At 45.8% G+C, this 22,211-nt stretch overlaps 1 protein-coding gene across 1 annotated transcript; it reads left to right on the top strand.

Annotated features, from left to right (window-relative positions):
• The first annotated feature begins 1,617 nt into the window (after window positions 1-1,617).
• Window positions 1,618-21,740, top strand: ACP6 (acid phosphatase 6, lysophosphatidic). Its single transcript, XM_004380329.2, has 10 exons — window positions 1,618-2,769; window positions 10,606-10,743; window positions 10,862-10,992; window positions 11,487-11,566; window positions 14,932-15,019; window positions 15,769-15,901; window positions 16,964-17,064; window positions 19,131-19,226; window positions 20,728-20,893; window positions 21,540-21,740. The coding sequence occupies exons 1-10, from the start codon at window positions 2,554-2,556 to the stop codon at window positions 21,681-21,683; spliced, it is 1,293 nt and encodes a 430-aa protein (XP_004380386.1). The 5' UTR covers window positions 1,618-2,553; the 3' UTR covers window positions 21,684-21,740.
• Window positions 21,741-22,211: the final 471 nt, after the last annotated feature.

The following is a 22,211-nucleotide window of genomic DNA, read 5'->3' on the forward strand; positions in this document are numbered from 1 at the left end:
CACCTAGATGCCAACATTACATTGCTGCTTAGATGTGCTAAACAACCAGGGCTGCTGAAGCTGCTGAGCCTGCTGAACTACCAGGGCCCTTCCACACTGAAAAGGTCCCTGGGTGGTGCAAATGGTTTGCGTTCGACTACTAACCTAAAGGTTGGCAGTTGGAACCCAGCCAGCACTGCTGCAGAAGAAAGGCCTGACACTCTGCTTCCGGGAAGATTACAGCCAAGGAAACCCTATGGAGCTCAGTTCTATTCTCTAACACATGAGGTCGGTATGAGTCAGAATTGACTCAACTGTTACAGGTTTGGTTTTGGTGTTTTTGGTTTTCTACACTGAAGCTGCCCCGTGTTCTTGCTGAACTGTTGAGAATAGCTCTTCCCAACCTTTAGGGGGAGCCCTGGTGGCACAGTGGTTAAAGGGCTTGGCTGCTAACCAAAAGGTCAGAGGTTTGAACCTGCCAGCCTCTCTGAGGGAGAAAGATGTGGCAGTTGGCTTCCATAAGATTTACAGCCTTGGAAACCCTATGAAGCAGTTCTACTCTGTCTTAGAGGGTCACTATGAATTGGAATCGACTCCATGGCAGTGGGTTTAGTTGGGTTAACCTTTGGGGTTACATTTGGATATATGAGTTCTGAAGCAGTGTTGGAGCCTTGGTGGTACAATGGTTAAGATTTTGGCTGCTAACCAGAAGGTCGGCGGTTGGAATCCACCAGCTGCTCCTTGGAAACCCTATGGGCAGTTCTACTCTGTCCTATAGGGTCACTATGAGTTGGAATCTACTCGAAGGCAACAGATTTGGTTTTCGGGTTTTTTGAAGCAGTGTTGCCTGGTGCTCTTGATGCCTTACTGAGGCTATAATACAACAGTGTTCAATTTTTAATTACATCAGGACGCATAATAAGACTCCAAAAGGTAAATCCATGTGCTGGGCCAGAGGGAAAATTATGACAACATGCAGTGCCTCAAAACTACCCTCCTCCCATCCTGGGGCATTCAGAAGCTTCTAGCTTGGGGAACAGAGTGTAGATTCAGGTCAGGAGCTATGCTCTGTAAGTATGTTACCTTCACATCTGGTCCAGTTTTGTTTTCCAAGGATCGAATTTAAAATGATTTAAAAAATGGTTAGATGGTACATATTCAGACTTTTCCACAAATATCTGCCCCACCCCCACCCCCAACTTAGTCTTTGCCTTCGGAAAGATACAGTTCAGATTGTGTCCTGTTGCAGTGATCTGGAACAGAGGCTTGGGGTAGCTGTATACTCTAGAGAAACTAGATTGGCAGTAAGTAAGATTGGCATTCTTCTGGGTAATAAAGGTGCTTATAGGATCACTGGGACACACGAAGACAAGGCCTGGATTTTTCCACAAAAGTATTCTGAGTGGAAGTAAACACATCAGAGATCTTAATAGTTCTACATGACTGAGACGATTTAAGTCTGGGAAATTATTTACACATAGAACCCAAAAACCAAACGCGTTGCCATCGAATGGATTCTGACTCTTAGCGACTCTATAGGACAGGGTAGAACTGCCCCACAGGATTTCCAAAGAGCGGCTGTGGATCTGAACTGCCAACCTTTTGGTCAGCAGCTGAGCTCTTAACCACTGCGCCACCAGGGCTCGTCAGACATAGAAGGGAGATAGTAAATGAATTTTAAATAAAAAGCGCTTCGCAAATGGTAATCACTCAGTAGCATCTCGGCTCTTAGCAATACCGCTTTCAGGACTTCAAGAAAGTCTTCTACACTCGCTAGACTCAAAATACTCCCCTCCACCACTCATTCAACCTCTATCCTGGCTCCTCGCTATCCCGGTATAACAAAATCAATAGTTCCGGAGAGTCACTCTACTCCACGCCCGGCTCAGGCACGTGCGCTGGCCACCTAGGCCTGGAGACTTTGGTGGGCTGGGCCTGAGGGACCAGGCTCCCTGCCCGGGGCGGGGAAATCCCGCTCCTTGAGGGCCCCCGTCGCGCGCAGCCTTGTGGGAATTGTAGTTCTCACAACTTGGAGCGCCGTACGAGGCGCCACAGCAGGACTCGTTTTCCCGCGCTCCTCTGCGCGAGTCCTCTTGGGACAGGTTACTGGACGGGTGAGTAAGTGGAAGAAAACTTGCTCACAGAAAAGTAGTATCTGCGTCGTCTGTGTTAGTGGAGCACTGACCACCGAGGAGCTAAGGGTTGGCTATCTGTCCTTCAAGAGCTGGAGGCCAAACTTGGAATTCAAGTTTAAGGTTCCCTGCAGGGCGAAAGATGAGGAGCTGACTTCCCCCGGGCCCAGTCTGCAGCCGAAGCGACCGATCCCGACGCCAGTTAAAATCCCCAGGGTTTCTGCGGGAAGATCTTCGCTCCTCCCACCTGTTTTCTCACGCTTCCAAGCGGGGATACCCTCAGGGTTAGGAGTTGCAGCAGTCTCCACTTGTTCGGGGGTTGGATGTGTGCGCCCGCCTGTCTCTGCGAACTTGAAGGAGGCCGCTGAGCTCCGACACCCGGGGAGGGCTTGTGCTCGCCCCTTGCATCCTCGCCGCGGAGAGCTGCCGAGGGGTTACCACCATGATCACCGGTGTCTTCCGCATGCGCGTGTGGGCCCCGGTGGGAGTCCTGACCTCGCTGGCATACTGCCTCCACCAGCGGAAGGCAGCTTTGGCCGAACCGCAGGAGGCAGACCGCCGGAATCCTGTCGACCGCAACCTACTAGAGCTGAAAATGGTGCAGGTCGTGTTTCGACACGGGGCTCGGAGTCCTCTCCAGCCACTCCCTCTGGAGCAGGTGAGAGGTCGGGGCAGGTTGGGCGAGGACCGTGTGACCAATCCGTGGCGGACCTGACGCCTTGACCGAACACGCACCCTCGGAGTTTTATCGCCACCGAACGGGGCTCGGACGGGGTCCAGACGGAAGGAAGCCAGCAGTACCCGGTCCCTATCTCGGCTCTTGAGCAGAGGTGCTGGCTTGGCGTCCCCCATCTCCTACCCTTCCGGGAGTAGGGCAGCCCGGGAGCTTCCAGTTGCGCCGCTTGATGGCTGTAGTGTGGTAGTGCTGCGCTTCTTCACATGAATCACTTGGAGATCTTGTTAAAATGCAAGTTATGGTTCAGTAGATATGCAGTAGGGCCTGAGATTCTGCATCTCTAACAAGTTTCTAAGTGAACTTGAGTACAAGAGTATAGTGCACTTATTGTGTGTAACCTTAAACCAGTATGGTTTTGAAGATTGTCAGAGGGACCTTTGTGACAGGAACCACCGTAACTGGGATCACAGTGGATCTAAGGTCGTCTGCTAAGAGGTCATCGCCTTTGGGAACACATTTCACAGCAGATTTTTCAGAGGTTGGGCTTGCTGGAGACCATTTGAGACCTCTTTAAGGCTTTTTGGCAACAAGTGCAGCATCGTAGTGCTGTCCTTTTCGATTGGAGATTTCAAGTCTATAGTGGAAACGATTTGAGATAGGCAAAAAAAAAAAAAAAAGTGGCTAGCCTTATGGCTGTGTCTTCAAATCTACCTGGTTTGCTCAGGATAAGTATGATGAAAGCACAAATAATTCGTTTTCTTAATGATTCACCTTTCTGGGTGTAATTCTTGGGGAAAGCCAGAGAAGGCCTGCGACCTTTCATAGCAGGTTGGCCTGTGATTGAAGAACTGGCTTCCTAGTAAAGAGGAACCAAACCAAACTAAACCCGTTGCCATCGAATCAATTCAGACAGGAACAGGTACTCTGAAATCCCCAGGTCCCCCAGACATCACACCTGTGGAGTACTTTTGGTCCTCTAGGTTGGTGTTGGAGCACGGTTAGGACGGTGTTCAAACCTCCTATTAGGCATGGTCTTCATGATCACGAAGTCCTGGTGGTGCTGTGGTTAGGTGTTAGGCTGCTAACCAAAAGGTCAGCAGTTCGAATCCACCAGCCACTCCTTGGAAACCCTATGGGGCAGTTCTGCTCTATCCTGTAGGGTCGCTATGAGTTGGAATCGAGATCAACGGCAACGGGTTTAGGTTGTTTTGGTTTTCTTCATGATCATAGTTGCTTTCCAGAAACCTTCAGCGTTGTGTCTTCACATTGTACAACTGAAAAGCTAGTTTATGAAGCTGGCCACACTTGAAATCAAATCTTAAAGCACTTCCCACATAAATAAATTGTGGCAGGCACTTAATTCTGTTGTCAGGTTTCTTGCTTGTCTTTCTATGGCTATACCACTTTTTTTTTTTTTTTTTGGTATCTGAATTTCTTTTTTTCTTTTGCCTTGCTTTGATCTTTTTTCAATCCCTTACTTTGTCTTTTATATTAGGTCACTAAATTTTTCTTATGCTTTTGTATACACATAGCCCATCTTTTGTGCACCCACCCTCTACCTCCACTCTTCTCGATTTATTGTTGTTATAGAAGAACTGGAAAATAATATCTAGGAAAAGGAGACTCACATTAAAGACAGTTATCAGTGGTAGCAGAGAATAAAAGTCTGGAATGTCTGGGCCTGGACCTAGTATCACAGGATATGTACTCCATGAAGGGCCTGGAAAAAGATTTAGATTCTTCTAGGGCTTCCTCCTGAGCCAGTGGCTGTGTGGTAGTATCCTCTGCCATTATGTTGGAAGCAGCAGCTGTAACTCGGGTAGAATACAGCTTCATTCATCTGCTGCCTCTGTAGCCACTAAAGCTGAGCATCTTAGTTTTCAGTTCAGCCTTGCTTTGTAATTAGAGAAGCACATCGCCTCTCCTACCGGCTCACATTCTCAGACTTTAGGCAGACACTCTAAGCATGTTTGGTTATCTCATAAGCTTTTGCATAAAAGCCAGGGGTGGAACCAACACTCAATTTAGGGTATGAGCGAGTGTCATCAGCCTCCTGTAACTTTTTGCTGGATATTCTCTTTTAGGTTTTCTTTTCAAGATTCAACTTGATACAGGTTGTTACTGGGATTTGCTGATCTTCCTGGCTCAGCTATTAATCATAGTCTGGAAGAACTACTTGGCAACGATTCTAAAACTGCCTTTGGTAGATATTTCCTGACTTCTGACTGGTTTATAGATAAACAAATGTGACAAGTCACTTCATTCAGTTAGCTCACAAATCTTCAGAAAGAAGCATTGTTTTAAAACTAGATGTTTGAATTGTTTTCTTAAGGCTTGGATGACTGTTGGCTTAACTTCTCTGAAAATGTTTTCTTGCTGAAAGTATTGTATCTGTACATTGGAAATAAAACTCTGGAACTTGATTGACCATTTTTTTAGATCGTTAGAGTGAATCCAAGTACACTTTCAAAAGATAGATTTGATCCTGCTTTCAGGATTTCCCTCAGTTCCCCGCCAGATGGTGGCAAGATGTCCCCCAACTCAGGCAGTTTCCTCAGTTTTCGTAAAAGTCCAACCTACCCCAGCTGCACCATCGATTAAGGCATTTGGGTCCATATTTATCTGACGATATAAATGAACTGGGAAGCATAATGTCAGTGTCATTGCTGCTTAATACCTATCCAAAGCTCAGCTGAGAGAAGCAGTATTCAGGGAGCATTGCTTGAAGAATAGCAAGTCAGTCTCTCCATTGTCTGGATCAGTGGTTGTTAACTTTGGCAGGACATTGAGCTCGACTGGGGAGCTTTGAAAAGTACTGATGCCTGGGCGGCATTCCCAGAGATTCTAATTTAATTGGCCTGGGGTGTGACCTGAGCATTGAGACTTTGTAAAAGCATCTCTGGTGAAGCTTTAGAATTACCTGGACTGGATAGCTTTAAAAAAGTTGAGTTCCCACCCCAGGAGATTCTGATATGATTAGTCCAGGATGGGGTTTAGGCATTGGTAACTTTTAACAGTTTTATCAGTGATTCTTATATGTAGCCTAGGCTTCAAGCCATTACTTTATTCTAAAACCTGTACCTGGTAAGTTTTTGTTTATTTTTATGTAGATTTTGTTTTTCTTTTACTTGGAATGTAGCATATTGATCTCATCTAGAATTGCCTTCACTGAAACCTCCTTTGGTGAGATGCTGTCATTCTGTGTTGAGGGAACTATGAGAAACAGTCCCATGGAACTCATTGCTGTGACTGCTGAAAAGGTGTTCATTCTATCACACTATCCCCTTTATAAGGGCCCTTGGGAGAAATTTGTCTGTTAGCATTAGAAATGGTGTGCTTCTCTTGAACAGCTGGCTTGCTTTTATCTTTAGGATATTGTGTAGTTGATTAAGTTTTTCCTTTTACATAAAAGCCAGAAATCGTAGTGCTGAATCTGTGGCCTACGTATAATAAACATGTGGGTCTTTATGATGTGCCTTTTTTAGGTAACTTCATTCTGCATCCATTTTTTGTCCCTACGCTTGTTTCCTTTTATCTTTTTCGCCTACTTTGAATTTTTTAACCTTACTATATTTTAGGTATTGCTATGATCTACCTTAAGCTATTTCTTGAAGGTGGTATATAAATAAATAAGTAAAATTATAAAGTTAAGTCTTTGCCACTGATTTGGAAGCTGAAGAGCAGGAATAAGAATGAGAGTGTCTATGTGGGGTGGATACCATGTATGAAACCATTGTTGAAAGTCTGAGAACATGTACTCTAGACTGGCCTGAACTTGCAGGGGTCATCTCCTGGGCAACACCAAAGATCCTGTATTGGTGAATGTGCATAGCAGGAGATTTCTTAGTGAGGATGCCCAGGCCCCTTGGCCCTGTGCTAGACATGGAACTTGTGAGGATGGATCATTCAGTCTTGGCCCTAAAGCAGTTTACAGTGTGGTGAAGGAGAAAGCCAAGCAGGTTTCAATTATGGGAATGTGCTGGGAGCACTGGCAACACAAAGGAGGTACCTTGAACTTACATGAAGGTACCTTGAACTCAACTTTCCAACTGTTCTTCTGTCTTGGTCTTAGTTTTAATCAAGAAGTACTTCCATTACCCTTGTCACCTTAGGCACGCACAATTAAATTTGGAATTTTTTTTTTTTTAATTCTTCCTTGTTTATCTGTCAACACAGTGCCCAAATAAAGCTTTTATCTACTTACTTGCTAAGTCTGACTCAAATGTCTAGCATCTACCCCTTCTATTTCTTCTGTCTTAGATGAGGCCTTAGGGTCTAGGCTCTCATCTAGAATAGTGCAGGCATCTTTACCCTGGCCTTCCTGCATCTAGTCTTCCCATCCCAATTAGGATCTGTACTGGTGGCTTTCAGACTTTTTTATGGAGCCCATGGGATAGGGGGAAGCTGAATGGCTGGGGCTCTGGATTCCTATTTCTGCTTCAGCTAGGGAGGCTTCAGTTTTTGCCTTATATATACAAATCTAAAATTAAACTGTACTTAGTATTTGCTAGCCAGAAAGTTTGAAAACCACTCTCAGGTTGAGGCAAGCCAGACAACTTCTTTCCTATATACAGTCTTCTCCATCTCTGTTTTGCTCAAACTCTCAAGCTATTCTTGGAACTCTGAACACCACCCTTCTTACCTACCTCCTACTCTCCAGTCTAGGTCTTTGCTGGTCTAAATTCTATTCATTTCAAATGCCATACCTTTCATGAAACTTTTCCTGAATCCCCAGCCAGAAGAGAAAGTCTCTCTTGCCTTTGAACTTCTATGGCCTTCAGCACATAAGCATTTTCTGCCATAATATTGCTATCATTTACATTCACAGCTTGCTTTTTTTTACCAACCTGAACACCCAGGAAAAGCAAGGTCATGTTATCTCAATCTTGGTATCTTCTACAGGATCTGGAAAATTGTTGGAGCTATTAATCGTACTGTGTGCCAGGCCCTTTCTTGAGCACCCAGAATACTGAGGTCAGTAGATGACCCGTCTCTGTTCTCAGGAAGCTCAGTACCAGGCAAGATGGACCAGTAAAGGAGCTCTTCTAATCCAGCTTGGTAAAAGCTACAGAAGAGAGCCACTGAGGCTGCTGTGACAGCATGGAGCAGGGGCCATGGTCAGGGCATCCCAGAGCCTTTAAGCTGAGTCTTGTGGAATGGGCAGAAGTCTTTCCAGATGAAGGGGAAAGAAAATTCCAGACAGAAGAAACATGTTCAAAAGCCAGGAGGTATGAGGATGGTGCAATAGGAAACAAAGTTGTGTGGCTAAAAATTAAGTGTACAGGGCAGGTAAGAGGTGAGCAGCTGTGAGCCCTTGAAGGGTTTTATACAGGGGAGTTAAAGGATCTGAACTGTGAAAGAAGGAACGATGATTAAAAGGTAGTAGGAAGAAAGTGTCTGCTCTGAACATCCAGTCTTCTGATATCAGTTGGTGCGGTGCCACTTAGGAGGAGCCTCAGGTGCTGGAGACTGGGTGCAGGTGGGGCTGAGACAGTGCCTTTTGGAAGAATGGAGGGCTTCGTCTGTGGGAAAAGAACCTATGACTCCGAGTGGCACTTTCCTGGCATGGAAGAAGATAAATGCAGTGGTATGTGACATACTAAGTTTTCAAATGTTTTAATACAAAACAAAAACGGTAGTAGGACGTTGAGTTAAATATTGTTTTTTTGACTGTAAGTACTGTAGGAATTCAGATAAGAAGACATCATTGAAGTAGTCAGTGATGGGGAAGTAAGACTTGAGCTACCATTGAACATTGAAGAGAAGTTGGATGGACAAATGGGAAAAAGAGGTCTTCCAAGAAAGGAAAGCAAGCTGAAAGAAGATGCAAGGAAGCAGTGAACAAGGTCTTTACTGGGGAGGTGAGAAGAGAGGTGTAGTGGCAGTTCATCTGGGTACAGAGGCTGGACCAAAGTGTGGAAGTCCTTGAAGGCCTGATGCTTACCTGTGAAAGATTAGGAAATAGCTACTGATAAGATGAATGTTGCTTAGCAAGATTAGTCAGGGGGTTATGTATGTATGGATTGTGAGAGTAAAAGAGAGGGAGTCTGTCAGAGGCTTTTATTTGAGGTAATGAGGTTTTATACTCTGACAGTAAGATAAAGAAAGGACCATTGGGAGTGACTTTTTTTCTAAGCAGTGATCAACAAGGCTTGGTGCCGTGATGGTGTACCAGCAGGAAGAGTCAGAGGTTTTGAGTTTTGGAGCCTAGGAAATTGTAATGGTAACGAGATAGGTATAGTAGGCTGTAAAGAAGAGCTGCTGTGTGGGTTTAGAACAAAAGGCTTTTGTTTTTAAAATTGAAGTTGTCACATTTGACTCAATAAGTGTAAGAGTGTTATGAGCACTTGGAGGTATGAGACCTGCAGCCACTTCTGATGTTTTGAAAACCATTACAGTGCAGTTGGACCAGTCACCAGATTGCAAGGAGTAAAGGAAAATAGTAAAGAAACAAAGGATTCTTAATGGCAGCTATTTGTTTGAAAAGTTGGATGAAAGGAAGGGAAATATGTGGTAATTATAAGGGACATTAAGTAGACTTCTCAAGGTAGGGCATAGAAGCCTGCGTGCTGATTCCTTAGAGATTGCCACGGTCATATTACATTCATTCATCCATCTATCAAATATTTGAGTGCCAGGCATCCTGGCCACTTTTTCCCTTTACTTCAGTGTGGGATTTAGTGCTAGAACAGCCCTTTAACAGTGAGTACTAGTGTAGCAATAACAGGATTTAGGCTAAGGACACCTGGAATAATAAATCATGGTCTTTTCTTCTTTTAGTTGGAACTAGAGTTTAAGTTTCTTTCCTTCTTTCCTGTGGGAAGGTTGCAGATCTAGTGATGGGGTGTGCTAAGCAAGGGGCAAATCACACCAGAGTTGCCAACTGGGTGGTAAGGATCACCATGAATCCAGTCCCCAAAATGTGGGGATTGATCTAGTCGTCACCCTCCTGCTTCTCCATCCTTGTCACCAGCTGCCCGTATAGCTCTCTCTCCAACCCTAGCCACCTGAAACTGGGTCAGAGCTAACACTTAGAAGGACACCATCCTTTAGACCACTACCCATGCAACACTTCTCTGACTCTAGCAACCTGGAGCTGGGTCAGAGCTCACACGTTAAAAGCATATCATCCTTCAGACTGCCAACTAGGCAGACACCAGCTGTAAGTTTGAGGAGTCCACACAACACCACAACCTTCTGCCCTGCTGGTCACAGATTTAGGACTGGTTTCCCACTACCCCTTCAGGATGCCAGCTGCAAGCTCAGGAGTCCACATGACATCCCAGCCTTCTACCCTGCTGTCTCTCACTACCCCTTTGGGTTCAATAATTCGCTGGAACGACTCACAGAATCTCATGGAGAGTATACCATACTTACGATACAGATTTATTACAACCAAAAAGGATACAAATGAAGAGACACGTAGGGCGAGGTCTGGGAGAGTTCCCAATGCAAAGCTTCCATGTCCCAAGGGACATGCTACCTTCCCTAGAGCGGATGTTCTCGCCAACCAGGAAGGCCTCTGAGCCTTCATGTTCAGGGTCTTTATTGGCCTCACCATGTGGTCATGGTAGATTACATCATGCCTCCTGAGGCCAGTCAATGTTGGGCCACCAGGTGGTCCCTCTTGGCTTGTTAGCCTCCCACTCATTGGCTTCAGGTGTGGTCCTTGAACCACCCAAGAACAAAGGCCGAATTGTTTTCTGCAGTGATTCTTCACCTCACATGGGGTGATTCCAGCTTTGTGTTCTGAGTGCTGCTGGATGTTAGTGCTGTCAGTTTCAGTGATCATTTTTAACCATGTGTTGGTTTTTGTAGTCACAACAGGTAGAGTGGAACCCCCAGCTATTAGAGGTCCCATCTCAAACTCAGTTTGATTACACAGTCACTGATCTGGCTGGTGGCCTGAAACCACATTCTCCTTTCGACTCTGAATACCATGAGACCACACTGAAGGTGAGTATTGCTTTCCTGCTCTTGGAAGCCCACTGGAAAGCTTCAGTGGTTTCCTCTGGGCTGGGTTCATCAGGCCATCAGTTGTTTTATTCTTACCTCCTTTTCTCCCCCACCTCAGGGGGGCATGTTTGCTGGGCAGTTGACTAAGGTGGGCATGCAGCAGATGTTTGCCTTGGGAGAGAGGCTAAGGAAGAGCTATGTGGAGGACATCCCCTTTCTTTCACCAACCTTCAACCCACTGGAGGTCTCGTGAGTTACTTGAGAAAGGGATGCTGCACCCAGTTGAAGGTCTTGAGCATGACAGAACCTGTTCTAACCCCCCAGATGGTTCTCACTCTCACCCAGAGTAGTTTGGGGGACAACTTGGGGTTGTCACAATGCAGTTACCCTTGTGTAAAAGATGGTCACTGGAGTTAACACTCATTAAAAAAAAAAAAAACCAAACCCGTTGCCGTTGAGTCGATTCCAACTCATAGTCACCCTATAGGACAGAGTAGAACTACCCCATAGGGTTTCCAAGGAGCGGCTGGTGGATTTGAAGTGCCCACCTTTTGGTTAGCAGCCATAGCTCTTAACCACTGCGCTATCACAGTCATTGGCCTTCAGGAATTCCCTTGGGGCATCCATCCCACAGAGAGAAACCCCATATAGTCTTGAAAGCCTCCCACCTGCTCTGAGGGATAGAGTGTATATAATTAAATGTTCCTTTTATAAGTGTCTCTACCTTTTTGTTTTTTTACCAGCGTCCGTTCCACTAACATAAATCGGAATCTGGAGTCTACCCGGTGTTTGCTGGCTGGGCTTTTCCAACGTCAGAAAGAAGGTTCGAGTTTGGGGTCCACACTTGTCCCTTGCCCCTGAGGAGCTTATTCTTCTTACTTCCAAAGATCTTCTCTCTGTCGGTACCTGTTCCCTTGGTCTCTTCCCTGTACACGTGGCTACCTTGGTATACCTACTTAGTGGGCCCTTTCCTGTCTGACTTTAGGCTGCCTTCGCCAGCCTGACCTCCACATCAGCAGCAGTGCATCAGCTGCTCTTATGTGCCTCTGGCTCCTGACTTTTTCTCTCAAGCTTCTACATGCGCTGCATAAGGCAGCCCTCACCAGGTCTTGTGAGCGAAGTAGGGGGCTTTTTGCTTAGGTGAACACTGCTGAGAAGGAGGGAGGCCAGGAGGGACACTTAGCTGGGAACCATGCCTGCTGCTGCTGTTCTGGTCTTGGTGCTAATCCACAGCATGATCCAGATGGTATGGACAGTATTCTGTTCAGCCTTTCCTAGTTGAGGATGTCTGTCGAGTTTGGATTTGATATATTCAGCCAGTTAATGATTGCAGTCAGTGGTTCCCAGTCTTTCACCACCGAGAACCACGGTTATTATTTTCCCTCATGGAGCCCACGTATTGAAGGCTTTTTAACTACCAAATGAAGCTGTATTTTGTCATTTGTAACGTTTCAAATTTACATTTAACTGCTGGTCTGAATTTCAGATCAGTATGACCTCACCAATATTAAAATACTAAAATGGTACCATGAGGCAAAGGTTCTTGTTATTTTGTTTAGCTTTTTCAGCAGTATCTTGAATAGATATAAGATTTCCATCAGGCTTTTAAAAAAATATGTAAAATAATAGGACCTTCAGGCCAGAGGAGGCAGGCGCTACCCCTGTCTGGGCTGGGTGCTGCTGCTAATTCTGGCTGTAGCTGGCTGCTGAACACAAGCACCATCTGTCTCGGTTACATAATGCAAACTGGATGGCTGCCGCTTACTTCTTGGGAGCCCTTGAGCTAAGGAGTAACCCACAATGCCTGACCTGAAAGTGCTTCAAATGTCCTCAGAGATACCAAAAGTGTGACTGGACTAGGAAGGATGTTTCTTGGGGGTGACCTCATCTACAGGCAGATATCAGACTGAGATCGCCCCAGGTTTCCAGCAGGGAAGGAACTGGTATTATAACCAGCCTGTCGTGTGCCTGCCTAGGTAGCAGCTCCCTGCACCCCAGTTTGACTTCTGTCATAATTACTTTCAAGCTTTGCCCAGTATCAAGGGACTTGAATAGATCAAGGAACCCCAGAAGGTGCCACTATTAATGAAAGTGATGCAAACTTGGGCTGTTGCTTCAGGAGTGAAAATCCTGGAGAAATCAAAGGGTTATGTGTAAGCTGCAGAGAACAAAACTGTGGGGGACTGCTGGTCTGCCCCACTTGGTCAATCATTCATTCAACAGATATTTGAGTGCCTGCAGTGTGCCATGTTTACTGTAAACTGTGAATCTAATATCAGACTCCAAGCAGAGGCCAATTACCATGTGTTATATTAGATTTTTAAATCACATTTATTTTTGTTATTTTGTTATCCAGGGCTAACAATGCACCAGGCATTTTTCTAAGAGCTTTGCATATATTAACGTGTTTAATTCTTGGTGTGACTATGAGATAGGTATCATTATCCCCATGTTACAGATAAAGAGAACTAAGGCACAGAGAGGCTAAATGATTTGCCCAGGGTCATAAAAACTGGTAAATGGTGGAGCTGGATTTCAAATTCTGGCAGTCTGGTTTCAGCATCCATACTCTTCACCTCTGTGCTCCACCTCTCTCAGAGGACGTACATGTCTGGAGAGGACATCTGATCTTTTGGTTTCTTTTGAGGGGTCTCAAGATTCTTCAAAGGGGTCTCAGGAGCTATAGGAAAAGAGGGGGTGGGGCATGCAAACGGACTATGTTTTGCCCCTCCCCCCCATCTTGCAACCATCAACACCTTTTCTTTCATTACTTTATATAACAATGGGGGGAGGGAGGGAAAAAGTCCCACTGCTTTAAAAACAACTGAAAATCACTGCTACAGTCCAACTCCTTCAATTTATAGATGAGCAAACTGTGTGGCTAAGAGGTTGGCTGCTAACCAAAAGGTCAGCAGTTCAAATCCACCAGCTGTTCCTTGGAAACCCGGTGGGGCAGTTCTCCTCTGTCCTGTAGGGTCACTATGAGTCGGAATCAACTCAACGGCAATGGGTTTGGTTTTAGTTTTTTAACTTGAGCCCCGAGAAGGGAAGTGACTTCCCAAGGCCACTTAGCTGTGGATTCAAGACTAAACTGCAGATCTTATGACTGCTGCTGTGATTTTCTTCTCCTGTCCAGACCAGCGAAGTGTGCTCAGATTCTAACGTTCTAGTGAAGTTATATTAACCAAAAGGTCAGCAGTTTGAATCCACCAGGCGCTCCTTGGAAACCCAATGGGGCAGTTCTACTCTGTCCTATAGGGTCGCTATGAGTTGAAATCGACTCGATGGCAATTGGTTAATGAAGTTACCGTAGGCTACTTTTAAAGTCCTGGGGTTTTGACTAGCAATAATATCTTTGGGAATAATAGCTCTTATTCTAAGCACTCTGTGGACTGACCTCAGTGAGCTCCAGCAAGCTGCTGATGGGAGCTATTTCTTTTGCCAACAGACAAGGTCAGGCTTGAACTATGTGGAAAGGTTGTGGGGGTTGGCTGAGTTACAGGGAAACTACCATAGGCCCTGGCCATCTCCGGCACAGAGAAAAGCATGGGAAGGTGTTAGAATGCCTTCTTTAAGCATTGATAGGCAGGCCCAAGGGTACTTATGAGCCCTGAGCAGCAGGGAGTTGCTGTGAGGTATGTAAGCATTGTTTGTAATTGAATCTTTGAGTTTATCTAGGAACCTTGCTTTCCAGTTGTGCTAGGCCATGGGGTCTGAGAGGATTTGGACACTCCCCAACCTCGTGGTCATAGTGTTGTTTGTCATGTGATAAGTCACCATATTTGTCCATAGGGTTGAACTTTGGGAAGCAAGAAAAGAAGCTAGTTCTGATAAAGTCAGGAACAACTCATTCTTCAGTAGAATGTCCAGCTGCTGGTAGTGCTCTGAGGCTGGAATTTTCCAGGCTACCTGTTGGAACATGGCAAGGAAGTGCCAGTCTGATCCAGGTCATATGTACATTGTGGCCCGAAAGGAGGGGTTGTGCTAGACAGAACAAGACTGTTACTTGCTTTTTCTCCATTGCTCAGGCAGGGCCAGGACATGTTGAAGACGTTTGCTGTTCTTAGGGAGTAGCCTTGATCACCTGCCTCCTGGAACAGCCCTCTTTCTAGACCGAATTAGAAGGGGTGTGGATGCTGGGAAGACCCAAGCTGAAGCCTCTTCCTGCCTGTGCTTCCTTCCTTGTAGGCCCCATCATCATCCACACTGATGAAGCAAGCTCTGAAGTCTTGTACCCCAACTCCCAAAACTGCTGGAGCATGAGGCAAAGAACCAGGTAACGGCCTCTGGGAGCAGGGGACGACAGCTTTGCTGGCAAGACTCTGCGTGTACTGAGGGTCCATCCAGGCTAACAGTGCCTAGGGAGGAATCGAATTACTCTCCAGGTCTGATGTCCACTGTCCAGGAAGTGAGGAAGCTCTGACTCACAGTGGCAGGCTCATAGTGAAGGTCCAGAAAGCCTGGGAAAAGCCCGTGCTGGGATGGAGAGATGATTTATACAGCTGTGGGTAGGGCTTTGTTGTCTACAAAGCATTATCCTCCTAATAGCCATGTTCCATCAGGCAGGGCAGGTGAGGAAAACAGACAGGTTAAATGAAAGACGGTTGTGTCAGTCATCACACTGCAAATCCAGGTGTTCAAGCAGAAGATACCGGTTCCTCTTCTCTTACCGATGTACTGCCTCGTAGGAAGGATCAGTTTGGACTGATGGCACTTTTTAGTTTCAGGTATTTCTCAGCTACACTGAGACTATATGGCATGTGTTTTACAGAAGAAAGAGCATGCTGTTTTCAGACAAAGAAAACATACTAGATTGAGATTTGGAAAATTCAGGCTTTGAGTCTAGCCCTTTTACAAGTCTTCTAACCCCATGGAGCTTCAACTTACTCATCTATAAAATGGGAGTAATACTAGCCAACACCAGCAGGTTGTTGTGAGGATTAAATGAGATCCCAAATGTTGAATGAAGTACACTTTGTGAACTTTTAAGCGCTATACCATGTAAGGAATTTCTTCATTTCGCAGAGGCCGGAGGCAGACTGCCTCTTTGCAGCCAGGAATCTCAGAGGATCTGAAAAAGGTGAAGGAAGTGATGGGCATTGGCAGTAGTGACGGGGTGGACTTCCTCATCCTCCTGGACAATGTGGCTGCTGAGCAGGTGGGATGCCTGTCTGCCCTAGGCCTGGGCACCTGGATGGACCGGCTCCTGAGTTAGAACTATGGTGGAGAGAAGTGCTAGAAACCTCCTGTTTTGGAGGTAGCTGTGATAGGGCTTGCAGATGGAATGGACATGGGGACTGAGGGGTAGAGAGCAGTCAAGGAAGACCATCGCTCAGGAGTACAGACAGTGAACTCTAGCACAGAGTTCCTTGAATCGTGTTCACCAGAATCCCTGTCCCCATGATGTGAGTGTGTTATGAGTGGGTAGGGTGGGGTGGGCAGTGGGTAGGGAAGGATTGTCATCTAAAAATTTTGGAACTCTTGCTTATTGTATCACTTTTGGGAGAAGCCTGTAGCAAAAAAAAGCTGGTTAATCTGGTTTAAGTCTGTTTTCTCCAAACTTATTTAGCCATGGAATCTTTTTCTTATGTAATAAATGCTGAAGAACACACAATGGGAAATGCTTGTCTAGATTTAAAAGTCAGACACTCAAAGGAAGAATAGCCCGGATCCTCCTTCCTTCTCTTGTGAAAGTGACAGTGCACCTGAAGGCAGAAATGCACCTGTACTTATGTGTGAACCATGAGTCTCTTGTTAAGATGGTTAAGGCCAGAAAGTTTAAGATGGTAAGGCGAGAAGGTGTAAGATGATAAGGCAAGAATGTGTAAGATAAGCCGGCAAGAGTTAAAGTGTTTTTACGGCATGCTTTTTAGAAATCATTTTGGGAAAAATGAAGGCCAAGCAGAAATTTATGAATAACTTGCCTGTATTGCATTTCTTTTTTTTTTTTTTTTAAGCTTAAAAATATGTATTTAAAAAAAAAATTTTTTTTTTTTTGGAGTGGATGGGAAACCATCAGAAATGGAGGGGAAAGTTTTTTTTTTTCCCCTGGGCCTTCAGATCTCTAGGACTAGCTTGAAGCATTGCTTCTTGTGCTATAAACCTCTCCCCAGGAGAAGATCCTGTAGACTCCATGGAAGTGGTCAGCTGCCAGGCTTACCAGGTGGTCAGCTACCAGGCTCAGCATTTCTTTCTCAAACTGGACCTGTGGCCCTTTCAGGTACACAGCCTCCCAAGCTGCCCTGCACTGAAGAGATTTGCATGGATGATTGAGCAGAGAGCTGTGGACACAGCCTTGTACATCCTGCAAAGAGAAGATAGGTAAGGGGCTCCTTTAGCTGCTGGCATGAAGTTACACTTGACCAGGCTTCCCAGTGTGTGGGGAAGAAGGTCTCATCAGGTCCTCTCACACCTGCCAACTGGCATCTTTGTGTGTGAAGAGGCTGGAACGACCCTGTTCTGCTGTTGCTGAATGGGCTTGGTCCTTGTACCTCTGGAGCTGGGACTGGTGACCTAGTGCTTCTATTCACTGTGATATAGATCAAGGATGCACCACCCTAGTGTGTTTTCTCCATCACTGACTTTTTCCTTTTGCTTTAAGTGTCAAAGGATCTGGGTGGGGGAAGCTGGAGGAAAAATAATTGTGGCTAACTTTGTTCATCATGTTACAATTTACAAATCATTTTCTCATTCTTACCGTGAGGTAGCTGTCATTATCCCTGACTTTATAGACGAATAAGCTGGGCCCAAGAAGTGGTGGTTACCTTGCCTAGGCTCCATTGCAAGTGGCCGAGGCAGGACTTGGACCCAGACCCTCTGACTACAAATCCTATGTTTTCTCTATATTACTGCTAGTTAGGGCTCTGTTTGTAGAAAGCTTGTTTCCTGACCACTAGAATGAATGTTTATCTCTTACACAATTTTGAAAGACACTTTTTTCTGAGATGGATTGAGAGCATTCAACTCAGAATAGGTACCTTGGCAGAGCGGGGAGATGGGAGGTAGATGAATTGTTCTGGGAAAGGTGAGTGGGAGGAAAAAGTATCTAACAGTTGGAGAATTTACATGGTTTGCTGCCTAAGAATAAGAGCCTCTGTTTGCTTTACTCCCACTCAGAGTCAGCGTGCCCACTGGCGCACTAGCCTTGGGTATTCAAGAGGCTCTGGCCAAGCCACTCAGCCTACTGCCACTGCCTGCAACTTAACCAGCTTCCCTCTTCTGTTCCCTCCAGACCTAAATTGTCACCCACTGTCTCCCCTCCAACACAAATACACTTAGTAAATATTTTAGGCCATGCAGTCTCTGTCACAACTACTCGTATCTGCCTTGTAGCATGAAGGCAGCCATAGACAATATGCAAACAGACAGGCAGGCCAGATTTGGCCTATGGCTATAGTTTGCTTTCTTCTGGTATAAGCATTTAAAACAGGACCTGATCCATCTTCCTTTCCATTCCAATTAGCCCTGGTCTCATAAAACTGTTATTTCTTCAAGGCCAAGTGGTTACAGCCTCACAATGCAGTCCAGCTCAGCTTGGCCTGCACACACTCTTCTGGAAAGAGAACATCGCATATGGTGTTGGTTACCTACTACTCTTCATGCATTGCTTCAACATTTCTTGATTTATAAAGGTGGCAGTTTACTCAGTCACCATGAATAAAGATTGTTCCCTTTTGTGGGTGATTGGGTTAGGGATAGTTCTGGGGATTCTGGGAGAGGTTTTTTCCTCTTAGATGGAGTTGAGAGGCACAAAAACAAAGCCTTTTAGCCACCCTCCCTGCCCCCACCCCAGTCTTCCTACTTTGTTTACTACTGTGAGAGGACATGCTTTGAGTTGCAGTAGCCATCTTGTGATCATGAGGTGGCAAGCCTGAGAATGAAAATGGTAGAGTCACAGAGCCAGCCCTGGGAGCACTATTTCTGAACTTCTTGTTAAATCAGATAATAATAAGAAAGCCCCTGTGGTCTAATCTCGAAAGGAGGGATGGCACATAGAAAGCATAGCTTATGATGTTGTTATAATATTTCCTTCTGATCTCTTTTCTAAGGGTCTCCTGGAATTCCTGGCAATCTTGACACTCTGTCCTTCCCAGCTTTGTTCTTTTGTTCCTAAAGGCCTCATTCTTCATGCCTTATCCCAGTTGCCACCCCTGTACTCCACCCACCCTCCCCACATCTTGGTTGCTCTTGTTGCTGGAAGTCTTTGTTCACAGAGAAGCCTCACAGGAGAGGCAGCACCATTTCTCTCCTGTCACTTTCCCTTGTGCGTTCCTTGTCTTTTTCTCAGCTTTGTCTGGTTGGGCCCTTGAGGTCCTCGGGGGCAGAACCAGCCTATATCCCCTGTGCTGAGTGCCCCTGTGTGTTTCAGTGTTGTTCACTTGACACAGGGAAAGTATTCAGCTGGCGGTAGGCCCTTTCCTCCACATCCTGGAGAACAATCTCCTGAAAGCCGTGGATCCTGCCACTCCACCCAGCAAGATCAGGTACCTGGCACAGCTCTGCTTTGTGCTGCTGGGTTGTGGGGGAGGTGGGTGGCCTTTAGCTAAGGGGAGGGAACCCGAGTCTTAGGGGACAAAAATCAGGCTGTCAGTGACTGAAGGTAGATGTTTAAGAGGCCCTGGGTCCCTCAGAGGTTCACCACCATTTTACTTTTCTTCCTGCCACACCGCTCCTACCATGTTTTGAAATGTTTATTTTGCAAAAAAGAACCCTGAATTTATTAAATTTATTTTTCCATTTTTTACCAATTGAACATATGGCAAACAGAGTAGCTAATTACGATATCACACTGATTAGATATCATAACAGCCTAAAACAAAGATAATTGCTTAATATGTTGTTTAGCTTGAATGCCTTCATTGAGTGTGTAGAAGGGGATGATATCTGTTAGGCATTGGAAGCTGTTGGAAGTGTTCATGAACCTCCATTGCTACCTTCATAGAGCCTGAAACCCCAGATTGGGGACCACTTGCTACTCAAAGCGTAGTCTGCAAATGCATGGCTTCAGCATCACCCGGGAGCTTGTTAGAGTCTGAGGCCCCAGGCTGAAGACCCCCAGGTGATTTGTATGTACCTTAATGTTGGAGAAACACTGTTGTAGGCTGCCTTCTTGAGTGAGACAAATTATACCCAGAGACTCGTGATGGATGCGGGAGGGGTAGCAGACGGAGAGCTAAAACAGGAACATGCAGGGACTTAGGGCCAGGATTTCTAATAGGAAACCATATGAGTACCCTTCTCTGCCCTTCACAGTACTTGCAATGACAGTACATTTCTTGATGCTTTTGCCACCTTGCCACCCTTGGCCTTGTTATCTGTGGAATGCCGCAGGGTCTAATGCTGGTCTTCTGGGGGGGGGGGGGGCAATAAATAATATCATTGATCGTGCCCAAAAGATAGATGCAGGAGTCAAACAGATATAGATTAAAATGGTACCTTTATTACTGATTAAAGCCATTTGGAGAATGTGATCAGGGCTAAATGAGTTTATTAATACTCGTTTAAAATGAACTTAATTCATTATAAAACTGTAAGCTTTCCCAACAAGGGGCGGAGCTTGCCCTATTAAACACACATACGGCTGAGAGTAGAAGAACATTTGCCATAAGCAGACAGGTCCCAAAGAGAGAAGATAGGGCCTAAACTACACATGCTCAGTTCCTTCTTCTAAACTCAGCAGTGGAGGAGTGAGTAAGTGAATGAGTGAGCAAGTGAGTAAGTAACCAGGCAGGTGGGAGGCATAGAGAGTTACTCCTGTGGCGGTTGGTGGTGGTGGGGGGGGGTCCCTTCTCATGAAAACATGAGGAGTGGGGAATAGGGTTCTCCCCACTATCTGCTTAAAGGGTGTTTTAAGCCGTGCTCAACTGATTTCTAGATGTCACCTGGTTTCTGAGGCTAATGTTATGCCTTACTTAAAGGCAGGCAGAGTGCTGGCCTCCAGAGTCCTAAGGTGAAGAAATGTGGAGAACTGTTTCTTCTTTGCAGAAAGCTGTACCTCTATGCAGCTCATGATGTGACCCTCATGCCTCTCTTAATGGCCCTGGGGATCTTTGACCACAAATGGCCACCGTTTGCTGTTGACCTGACCATGGAACTCTACCAGCACCAGGAATCCAAGGAGTGGTTTGTGCGGCTCTGTTACCATGGGGAGGTAAGACCTCTGAGGTGGGATTGGGTGGTGATTAGGCACCCTCCCCTCAGCTTTACACACCTTGGTCTCCCTTTACGCACCAAGTCTCCCTCCTCAGGCCACGTGGAGTCTCCATTGATATAATCATCTCTCTGAATCCTATTAGGTGACCCAGGGACAGGGCAGGACTTGGTACATGGTGGCGGGCTGGGACGTGGGCCTTAGCTCAGTTCTGTTACAGGGCCTCCTAGTTACAGGGCCACTTTCCTTCTCTTCTCCTGAGTGTCTGCCAGGATGGCGGCATCCTGACTATGAGGCCTATTTGAAAGTTAATAATGGTGTCTTTGGGAGGTGTTGCCAGCACTCTTGGTGTCTTGGCAGCTTCATCAAGGTGTGTCCAGAGAATCATGAGACCTTAAGCTCGCCCAGCTCAAGGATATAACTTGACAATGTCTTCCCCATCAATTCAACAAACATTTCTTGAGCTCCTTTTACAAGCAGGAGCGAGTGTTTTTAATCTGGAAGCTGATTGGGTAGTGAGGCCTTTCTGGCTGTTACATGTGTGCAGACATACTGCTTGGGAGAAAGCCTCTCAGACCTCTGGGTTCAGCTGAAAACAGAAGGAAGGGGTCCTCAGTGGACCTGCTGAGTCATGTCTCTTCTGCAGGAGCAGGTGCCAGAAGGATGCCCTGAAGGGCTCTGCCCACTGGACAAGTTCTTGAACACCATGTCAGCTTACACCTTAAGTCCAGAAAAATACCACAGACTCTGCTCCCAGGCACAGGTGATAGAACTTGGGAGTGGAGAGTGACTGATTTATATAAATAAGATTTGTCAGTTTTTACAATAAAATACCTCTTCACAATGCTTCAGGCTGTGTGTGTTTGGTGGGAGAGGGAACGGTTACTGCATAGGATAAGGTATTTCCTCCCTGTAGGAGGTCTCTTCCTGAAAAGAAAGGGGGTGAAATGTTGAGACCAAAGGGATATTTCTATATTTTGTGGCTTGATTTTCATCATCAGAAGCATCTGCATGTGACACAGGGCTGGGGACATCATGGCCTTGTAGAATTGTGTTATTTTTGGACTTCAGTTCTTTTCTCCTACTTCATTTCACAGACATTTATGGAGCACCTACTGAGTTCATTTTAGTTGCCATGGAGTCAGTTCTGACTCATGGCGACCCCATGTGTGTCATCAGAGTATAACTGTGCTCCATAGGGTTTTTAATGGCTGATTTTGGGGAATTTAAGATCACCAGCCCTTCCAAAGTGCCTCAAACCTCCAACTTTTCCACAGCTGCCGAGTTTGGTAACAGTTTGCACTACCTGGGGACTCCA

The sequence above is a fragment of the Trichechus manatus genome, unplaced genomic scaffold (assembly GCF_000243295.1).
Source record: "Trichechus manatus latirostris isolate Lorelei unplaced genomic scaffold, TriManLat1.0 scaffold00073, whole genome shotgun sequence".
Lineage (NCBI taxonomy): Eukaryota > Metazoa > Chordata > Mammalia > Sirenia > Trichechidae > Trichechus > Trichechus manatus.

Coding starts and splice junctions, on each gene's coding strand:
- ACP6 (XM_004380329.2), top strand. CDS start 2,554: ATGATCACCGGTGTCTTCCGCATGCGCGTGTGGGCCCCGGTGGGAGTC. Junction 10,744..10,861: donor ACCATGAGACCACACTGAAG/GTGAGTATTGCT, acceptor CCCCCACCTCAG/GGGGGCATGTTTGCTGGGCA. Junction 10,993..11,486: donor TTCAACCCACTGGAGGTCTC/GTGAGTTACTTG, acceptor TTTTTTTACCAG/CGTCCGTTCCACTAACATAA.